This window comes from Ptiloglossa arizonensis, chromosome 3, assembly GCF_051014685.1.
Source record: "Ptiloglossa arizonensis isolate GNS036 chromosome 3, iyPtiAriz1_principal, whole genome shotgun sequence".
NCBI lineage: Eukaryota > Metazoa > Arthropoda > Insecta > Hymenoptera > Colletidae > Ptiloglossa > Ptiloglossa arizonensis.
In genome coordinates, this window is record NC_135050.1 from 6340636 (window position 1) to 6352024 (window position 11389).

Below are 11389 nucleotides of genomic sequence, written 5' to 3' on the forward strand. Positions count from 1 at the left end.
CACTCAATTCATTTCAAATTGATTACAAATTGATTCAAATTAACATAAGATTGACCTATTAATTTCTTCCTACATCAAGAGAAACAGGTTTGATTAAATTATTGTTAATTACTCCTATCGGTGCATTTATAGTAAATTGTTGTTTGTGTTTGATAGAACAATAACTTAAGGACTTCCTTCAGCCCAATGATGTGTATTATGAAAATTGACTATAGTAAATATCGACTAACTTGCATTAGAATCGAAGATAGCCAATTCAATCACTTCCTATATAAAAGTACACATCTAAACAGAGAAAATGCATGTCACTTACCATTGCACAAAGTAAAGAAAAATTATCGAATTATAACTCTGTTAATCAGTCGTATGTTTAAAAAATAATCGAAAAATGAATTTTTTTTATTGATATATATGAATTAATTTATTATGGTATGTATAATATATATTACGATGCATTACCACTTACAGTAGTATAACTATGTAATATATGTGTCATACAGTAATATAACTTTTAATGCACTTGCATTTTTATTTTACAGATTATATTCAACTTAAAATAGTTAATAAAAACCGATTTATAATAATATTTATTAAATAATTAACACAATTTTATGTGACAAATGGTTATGATTCAGAGTAAATATTTATATGAACTGTTTGTTATTAATTTTGATTAACGGAACGTAAAGAATTTAAGGAAATTAAATAGTGATAAATGCTTTGTTGACAGATTTCTACACTGCAAAAACACGTCTATTTCCTTGCACATTCATAAATTCGTCTACTTGTTCTGCAAACACTATTTACTACGTAGAAATTATTTCTAATTGTAACATTGATGATTATATTAGCTATATTCGTAACTAACGTAGCTATTAAAAGTCTTAGCATTGTTAAATATTTTGAAAAATTCACTAGGAATCGTTGATTTTTATAACACTGTAAATGTAGGATTAAAACGATACAAGACACATTTCTGCATTTTGTAACGTTTCGACTAGATTCTCTCAATATACTCTCTATGTTATAGTAGCAATAATATTCTCACGTGTAGTGGAAGGTCAGTGACCGAATTCAAGTAACGGAATTAGCCCTCCTCCCACCTCACTGTTTACGTTTATGTAGTGCCAGCGACGGTTCGATAAAAATCTCTACTAACTCCGCTTTCAAGTGAATTGGGTGTCTCGAATTTGCTACTCGAAAGAGTTAAATTACTGTAATTGGTTCTACAAGTGTCTTTAATATTTCGCAAGTAAATAATTACTTGTTTAGGTCAATTGTTTTGTATTTAATAAAATGCTTAACCATTTTACTTTTCAGTACTAAGTTTTTTAGGATTCAAGTATAAAGATTCCTTTAACACTATCATATGATGCTAAATTCAAGTTAATATAACTTTTATTTATAACTATAATAAAAACATACTTATTGACTTCATCTATTTTTATATTCAGGTCATTATGACTCCAAACTTTAAAATCATTGCCAATATTGACTAAACATTTTCTTAAGAATGGTATCAGAAAATTTGACTATAAAAGCAACACATTGCAATACATTTTTTCGTTTCAAACTAACTACATCTTAATAACTATTATATTATCCAAGGTCATAATAAACAGAAAAAAGGTTATGCCACCGGTGAATGGGGACGGTGTACGTGTTTGCTAACGTATCACGTGACCATCCGTAGGTAGAAAGAATGTTCCATACATAAATTCCTTGTGTCCCATTTATAGACATAATAATATTGAAAATTTAACTTATTTAATTACTATGTTAAGAAAAGGGTTCCTGATATCTTGTGCAATTCATTCTTGCAAGATATAAGATTAAAGATGATAATCGAAAAATGACTTAAATACGTTACAAAACGTTTCAAGAAAATAGAAAAAATTTAGTTTAAGACACAAAAGAAGTTAGTCATTTGTCTCTGGTATGGATGTATGTATCTCAGCATTTTTAAGATAATTATAATGTCTCATTCAACACGTATCCCAATCATGCTATCTTTCCCCTACAATTAATATATTAATATATATATAATATGTAACGTAATCAATTACTGTGTATGCATAAAATGCATAAATAATAAATTAATTTCTTTTTAACCACAGATTTAATACATCAAACCAAATTGAGAGGCACTGTATAATTTAACAATTCACCTAACTGAAATGGTTAATTGTGTGTAATAAATTTTATTGTGGAAAGGAGGATATTTATTAAAATATTTATCGTCTCTGAAATCCTTCCTTTTTCACTTTCCCAATTCTTTGCATTTTGTGCGGCATAACCATTCGGAACGATACCCGAATGAGTAGTAAATTTAAAGACTGACAGCCAAGACGTTCTCCTAGTGAAATTTTGTTATATGCTAGAGAGTTGCAGAACACGCAAAATGTTAATGCAAGACGATCAAGTTTTTACAGCAATATATGTATATTACTGTTAAAAGAAGCATTTCGTTTCTTTCCTAAATTAACAAAAAGAAATGCTTAATAAATTGCTGAATAAATTATAAACTTTATGTGTGACAGAATTTTACACAAACATTCGTAAGACTATAATAACTTTTAAACTATTATATAATTCACACTGATTGATGTCATATAAAATATAAAACAATTGTAACTACAAAGTAAAATACTTGAACAGAATTTACTTGAATTAATACACAAAAATTGTTATTACTCCAACTGACTTATATTGATGAAATGAATTTTTATTTATAACGTACAATTTTTCACATATCACTTTATATAAATTATAAAAATGAAAGTAATCAAAATATATTTTGATAATAGAAATTTATCATACCCAAATTATATTATTGTATCTGTTAGGCCACAGAAATAAAGCATATAGGTTTTACACTTTCCATAACTCATTATAAGTTATACAATTACTCACAATCGAGAAAATATTTTCATTAAGAAAACATCAATCCATTCGTAACCTCGTAATTACATATGCTGCGTAACATTTTAATTTGTACAAATCAAGATTAATTTAAAAAACGTATAGTTAAATACAATCTGAATGAAGTCGTGTCTCAGCTTATATTCGTCGAGAAATGATCACTAATCAAAAATCAATAGTAATTTCATGAAGATATAATGCCAAATCCAAAAAGTTTCATCTTCAATAATGGATGAAATTTGTTCTTACGTGCGTATCTTATCACTTTTGCCTGAATCGCTGTCTGCCGCACGAATCACTCGCGCTGCAGAAACATAAATAATGATAGAGAATAATTCCATTCCTTCCAGTCGAGAAAGTATCATCTTATATAACCAGGAATTAAAGTATTTATTACGTTATTAATTTTCCAGCTGCGAAATTTGACATATGTCGTTCAAAAAAAATATGTTTTCTTTTACTGCACATTTTTTGATACAATGAACGAAAGCCTCATACGTTAAAAGCATGCTCCATGAAAATTGAGGGATGCCTAAAATTATTACACATTAGTTACTCATGTAAATAAAGGAATACCTAATTGGAGGATTAACCTTCAATGACTTTATGTCATAGATACTTCGTATTTATGCTAACAGTAACTATCGACAAAATAAATGTAGAAATATAGCATTCTATTTTTAAAAAAAAGACTTGACCGTATCTGATTAGTAATTTCACCTAAATCAAAACGTCATCCGCCTTACGCTTTAACGTCATTACACCTTGTGTTTGACAATATTTGTTTCTACTAGGATAGCTTCCAAGAAATTAAAGTTTGTACGTATTATTAGTTCATCTCATAATTTGATGATTAACTTCGAAAAACTTAACAATAAATTTGTTTGTATATATTCCCCGTTCTCAGTAATACAAAATAATCCCAAAGTACTAATACTGAATAATTAAACTTATTTTTACTATTAGAAATTTTATTCTGAGTTTGAATTTTATCTTTCACGTGAAATTGAAAATCAATTAACCACGAAGCCGATTTGAAAAGGATGATTAAATTAGCGATGTTTATTGACATGATTAACGAACTAAATCATGAAGAACAGAAGTGATTAATTTAATCTACACTTTCTGAACTCTTCTAATTATTGACGGACTGCATTTAGACTCTAAATTCAGAAAGTCACTATCCGTTGTCAATTATTAAAAGCTCTGAGTTTATTATTAACAATCTGTTTTATTAAATAGTAATGTGTGTACTCCACTATCTTCGTATTTATTTAGTTTATTAATGTAAAGCTTTAACGTATAAAGTCAATATGCATGTAACAAACTAGTACAAGTTTGTATCAATTTACGAAGATAATACTTTCAACTTCTTAACAAGTATTCCATTGAGAACTGTGCAACCGCCAATACTTCATACCGAACGAATAATTAATTCGGATGGTAATTACAACGGGCCATGTATTTCACCTGCGTAATAAATATGTTCGGTCAAACACTGATCCTGAACAAACAAATTGGTTTTCCAGCCTCTCTTGCAATCCATCGACGCAGAGTAATTTTCAATCATATCCGAGCAAAATCTACTCGGCTGTGTTTTCACTGATACTTTCTTCCCTGCATTCATTTGGTGTGTAATCACAATGATTTTTTGTTAATAGAATCACGTATTTAATCACGCTTAAAGTGTTGGCAATTTAACAGTTTCGTACACTCACAAAGCTATCGCGTTTTTTAATTTAATGGATTCAGCATCGAACATTAATGCGTAACATTGGATAACGCAGACGGTTCAGCTTTCAAGAATAATTGAAATAGCAACGCATACGCGCAGAAAATAGCGGCCAACTACTATCTCGTGATTTTTTTGTAAAAGTTGTAGACATATAGTTATTATACTGTAACGATAAATACGATAATGATAGAAAATAAAAATATTTAATATACACTACTATTCGAAAGTTTCGAGTACCCCTCCATTTTTAAAATAAATAAATTCCTTTCTTCATACGTGAACAAACGTTTTCCTGAAAAGATTCTTAATATATAATAGATATGTAACAGAAAATATGATAAGAACTTTGACAAATTTAGCGATAGAATGTGTTAGAAATAAGTTACATATTTAAATAATAATAGGCCGTCACGAAAGATCACGAGAATTAAAAAATTTTTGAGATTCACAATTGTAGACTGCTAAAAACTGATGGCAACTAACAATCACGTATAGTCAAAGTCAAAGGCATATATTACTATGGATAAATTTTTATTTTTACTTCCCTAAGACCTTTATAACCTCAATACATGTACAAAATGTCCCATTTAAGTTGACACAATGAAATATCTCATAGACAACTAATTTAAAAAAAAGGTGGAACATAAGTTTAAATTTGGAAACTAAAGCTTACCATTTTAAGCATTTATCAAAACGTTCTTCTACCAAACAATTACGTTGTATTGTTATCAATGCAATAATGTAATAAGTATAAAGAATTAATGTAATACCGTAACAATTTAGCGGATGTTCTCTAAATAACTTAATGAATGAAAATTTTACAAAACTACAGTATGCTTCGAACAAAAGTGATGCATATTTTTACGAAGAATAAGAAGAATTTCGAAATAAAGATATATGTTTATGATGAAAAAAAGAAATTTACCTCGAAATAACCTTGAAAATCTCTATGCATTGAAAAACTAATAACATTTGAATCCCTTCTCAGAACGAAGACTTTTTTTAGGACTCTATCGCGTTGGAAACATAATTTAGATCACCTTGCTTTGTAATGATTTTCATGGAAAGCATAATTTACTACGATAATAGAAAACTCATCAGATAACTATATTCCGTTGAAACGAGCAACAAGTTTATCGAAGTATATATATTTTTTACATAAATAATGTAATATTTTTTACATAAAATGTCTTTATTAATTGATAATTTGTTGAAAATAATCTTCTCGTAGATGTGTTCGAAAATTGAAGATACTAAGAATTAGTTAAATTGTAATAGTTAATCATTTGTTATCATAAATAGAATTTAAAGTACAAACTTCAACATTTACTTATTAGGTATCCTATTACGTACAAAAGGCTATAAACCTCTAGCAAACCCCTAGGTAGCAATTAATATGAGCCGTGTATTAACTGACAACTATTTCTCCATACTGAAACTATTCCCAACACCTAGTCGAGTTGAAGACGGGATAAGCTAAACAAGCCTTGCTTAGAATCCACCAGCCAATCCAGGACGGAACGAAACGTTTTCAAAATTTATAAAATTGTTCTCGTATATTACAATATTGGAGAAATGCTTGTATTTGGATCTTTCAAATTGTCATTTGACTATTATAAAATCAATACACTAACATATACAGAAAACTATAATAAATAAATTGTTTTCCTGGTTTATTAAATTTTAACACAATTACATTAATAAATAGATTTTTGATAGCAAACGAAATTGTGATCGATTTTAAACAAAACCCAAAAACTGTTTATTCGGTACTGTACAATCGGGACAAATATTGATAATCAGAACACTTTATTATTATTAACACTAACTGTCGGAGATTGTTACGCCCAGACGTGAAAGCAACCTTATTTACCCTAATATTAATGATATACATAAGCATTCGAAGTTTTAGTAAAATTGATACAATATGAAATTAATGAAGAAAATGCAGTAACAGCAAAACGATTTAAAGTTAAAGTCACTTTGCATGAAAGCCTAGAAAAGCTTCTAAATACAGTTATGGTTTTATAGGGCATGTTATTGTTGCTAGTGACATATGTTGATGGTTACCATTTTTTTTCTACTTGTAAAAAACCCGAAAAAAAGATCTCTTGCTCCAACCTTATATAGACGTGTGTTTGTCTATTTAAATGCAACAAATCAATGATTGTTGAAATTAAATTGACTGTAAAATTTCAAAACTCCAAGAAGTTATTACGTTTGATTCAAGTATCATTTTAATTAAACAGTGTAAATATACATTCCCTATATCACATTACAACAATCAACTAATAAAAGTATGATCGACGAAAGTAATCAATAAAGGTTCTATCAAAAAATCGGATTTCAACTCTATATTTGTCAACGAAGAGCACCGTATTGATCAATTTCTCTATTAAAAATTTTATTTCTTGAACAAGAAATATGTTAAATTACTTTTGTAAATACTAACTGCATCATAGTTCGTAGTACACCTAAAAGAATTGGGAAACCTCGTCAAAAACTAAATAAAACATTGTAAAATGATATTTATTTGTACATCGTTTGGATTTGGAAGAAACTGTTTCAACTATTTGTTGCGTACACACGCACCTAGTTAACAAGTTCCGAGTTTCAATTGAAAACATCCCATACTTCGTACTGTATTCACAAAATCACAGGATCACAAAAATACACACTCTTATAATACATATATTTATTTCCAATACTTAAAATTCACATATATCAATCAAGAATTCATCGAAACGTCCTTTTTGCCTTTAAAAATTTACTTGAAAATTAAGCCTCGCAAAGATTACTTTATTGTATATTTTCAACTATTGTTTTACCGTGGAATCATCGATATGCCTTTATAGCACGAACTTCTATAATCTAATGTAATTAATGCACTCTATATGTAGCAATACCTCAATAGATAATATGCACTGCTCGAGATTTCTCAAATATACTCGATTTGCATTAATACTAGTACAAAAATAATTTAACATTTTGTAAATTATATACACATGTTTACATGTACACTTGTAGAAAAGTATACTACATATTGTTTGTATGCATATAGAAATTACTTGTAGAAAGGTATACTACATATTGTGTCCATAGATGACGCACATATGAAAAATATAAACATTTAAACTAATGAACAACTATGAACAAAATTTGAAACAATTGGATGGCCTCAATGTCGCAAAATCTCTAACATTTTTTATAGTTAGTTATTTTTATACAAAAAAATTTATTTCGCATTTTTTATTAATTTTACTACGAAAGAGATACTTTTAGTTAAGCTGTTGCACGTTAATGTATAACATACAGAATTGTTGAAAACGGATAGTATAACTAGATGAGGAGTGATTTTAATGTGCAAAAATAAGATGTGGAATAGAATACTTGCACGCGAGGAAATCAATTTCAAGAATTGGGCGATTGAGTACTATATTCAGTTGTTGATCAATTTCTTAAAATTGTTGCCAGAACAAAGTCTGATCACGTATTGATAGTTGAATGAGAAAAGTATCAAGACTTTAAGATTAACTCATCTACTATAACTTTACCCGTATTTTCAATTATTCAATATCGACGATCAGAAACTGATAGAAATCGAACAATTTTCTGCGAACATATAACCCCTATGTTTCTTTTAACTATTCAAACTGTCGTATCACAATAATCGGGGGGTTGCTAATGGACCGTAAAAACCACCCCGATCGTTCCTATTACTAGCGAGATATTACATCGCTCATTATTTCTACATGAGTTGGTGTTTATACAAATTTACAGTGACGTATCATCTGTTTTAATTAGCTCTAATTAGTTACAAGGAATTAAAATACATTAAAAGAAGCAAAAACATTCCACACAACGGTTAATGTTTACAAATATTAACATAAATAGAAATAATTGATAAACAAACATGTTAGCCAAGTTGTATTCGATCGCATGCGTGCTCGAAGAATTATTAAAATCGATTTTCTCGAAAACGAAAGGTCACCTCGGAAAATTTGATTCTACATTTATTATTTATTTTTACAGAGAAATTCGTTCTAAATGCAATTCGATACATCTTCACTTACCCGGAACACTAAATCTTCCATCCTAATCGTGATGGGAAATATATCGTTACCATCATTATGTCGTAACCGTGACTTCTTTAAGTTATTATACTAATGTTAGACACGAGGAAAACAATGATCTACTTTGGTCTAGGTTGTAAAAAATCATTTTATCATATCTTTCTTATATTTTCATTATATATATATATATATATATATATATATATATATATATATATATATATAGAGAGAGAGAGAGAGAGAGAGAGAGAGAGAGAGAGAGAGAGAGAGAGTCCTCAGAATCCTGAGTGATAATGAATAATAAACTCATTTCGCGTTGTTTATTAAAGGTGTTACGGAAGAGGAAGCTCTACGAAAGCGTGAAACATACAAATTTGATTCTTAAATATTTCAACGTTACTCTTCCACGTGCTTTTACTTTTTATTCCGCGAAACTAAAGAGAACTGCGCGACAGAGCAGTACTTATGAAATTAGAACTTCATTGCACGCACAGTAACACGTGTCAAATTTCATGTAGCAGATCAACCTTTATTACGTTGAACATAATAAACCAAATAAAATTTCAAATTATCGCGAACATCGCAGGCTCCGTTACGCGATTTTTGAATCTGTATCAACAAACAATCAGATCGCTGATAGAGCAACATAAAAATTACAAGCTGATTCTCCCCATTTACTTTCTACTGTCTACCTACTGTACATCTCTGAATATCGATCATTTTTCATTAGATCACACTGCTCGCATATGTGAACTCGTATATACCATACATAATCATTGTATAATGTATTCACGTTATAGTTCTATCTTGAATTTCGACGTTCTGAAATTTAGGTAATCACACAGAATACATCGCACGAAATTTACATTGAATTATTTGGAAGAGTATCATTGCTCATTTGCGATAAGAATGAAACGAGTATTCATTTTTTCATGGAGACGCTTTAACGTTTCTTCTTTTTCAAAATTAATCATCGCAATGGTTAGAAAAAAATAATGAATATACGAGTGTATAATCATTTCAGATAAACGAACTCGCAGAATTTTAAGGCGCAACGTATCTTATCGCAAACGAACAATATAAAAAAAAAGTAGAACTTAAAATTTCAAGTTTCTGAGTGATCGAAAATACGTAGCATCGTCAGATTATAATGGATCTTCCCGGGCAAAAAATTGGAATATAATTTTGACACTCAGAAAAAGACACGAGAAAACCAATTTATGGGAGGCTTTTTGCTCCACTCTTATCTCACCTATTTACCGAGCAATTTCTATTCTCCGCTCAGATTTTGAGGTAAAGTGTATCCTCGTTACACCGACGGGGCTTGCGGAACTATAAACACTACTATTTCATTATCATTTACAAATCTCGATTAAACGTAATCCGTACTAATATACAAAAAAGAATTCAAAGATTCGTTTTTAATACAAAGTTAATTTCAGTGCAGATTCTTGAGAACATATCTAAAAATGTCTACCAATTTTCAAATGCACATTAAACGTTATGATACTTTCCGTATCATCGCTCAGATATCAGAGAAGTTTAACATTAACGCACCATACGATTATTCCATTTATTTTGTTTTATTTAAACTTCAAACGCAAAATGTATTCTTATCGATGAATAAATTAACACTTCGTATGCCACTAGCAAACTTCCTAAACATTCGACACAAAATTGTTAACACAATTTATAGTTCTCGTATTGGTGGTCTTTATAAATGAAAATTCGAAACAATACAGCAAAAAAATATAATGTACGTTTACTGTATTCGTTCTGCGACATTTCAAAAACACATACATATTACACGATTTTAAAAACAAACAACCTTTTCCACGGTTTTAGAAAGCAACACGAGCGACACTTAAATTATGAAAACTCGAAAAATTGAATCGATTTGAACGCTCTCCAAACGCCCGAATTATTAACGAACAAACATCGTCTAATTATTTATTAATATTCCGAGTGCGGTTCCAGATTCTGTCCAAGAGAACTTCAAAACATTCCTGAAAATTGTCACGAATGTTTTTCAAACGTACCAAACCAACAATCTCCTCTTCAATCGTGAACTTCAGACGCGTGACACTTCTGTTTCCTTACTGTCGCGCATCAAGAACGATAAGAATACAAACACCGAAGAAACTCTTGTCCTAAATTAAAATCCAAATCCCTGTTGACACCAGGTCGAAGTAACTTCTGCTAACACTGATCGACACCGATGAAAACACAATGGGCATCTGGCCGGCGCGGATCGAATGTAAATAAAAATTTGTACTCACCAACTAATTCCGGGCGCACGCCAACTAACAAAGTAGTCACCACTAGAAGAGGCACCTGCGGCCTACGCGTGTACGTACCACGTTTTTCACACATGATTCACTAACGCCGAACACGAAACGAACGTAGCGCTTGTCGCGTCGAGACTGAAATTCCGAGTTCGTAGGATTCTCTGTATATCCTAAGCGCACGAGGATCCCCCACCCTTGCCAGTTCAACCCGACTCCACGGAGGGTGCTCCCCGATACGGAGCACCCTGTTCATCCACACTGAAGTCACTACCCCCACCCTCCACCCCACTCCCACCCACCCACCCACCAATGCGCCCGAAGAGGCTGCTGTCAGTTGACTCGCACCCTACGCGAAACCGTCACCTTTACAA

At 30.5% G+C, this 11389-nt stretch overlaps 1 protein-coding gene across 1 annotated transcript in view; it reads right to left on the minus strand.

Moving 5' to 3' along the window:
• LOC143144632 (limbic system-associated membrane protein) overlaps positions 1 to 11103 on the minus strand; it is a 412619-nt gene extending 401516 nt beyond the window's left edge. Inside the window, exon 1 of the mRNA XM_076307235.1 lies at positions 11010 to 11103. Coding sequence (XP_076163350.1) covers positions 11010 to 11103 — 94 coding nt within the window. The remainder of the gene's footprint in view (positions 1 to 11009) is intronic.
• Between the last annotated feature and the right edge of the window lie 286 nt (positions 11104 to 11389).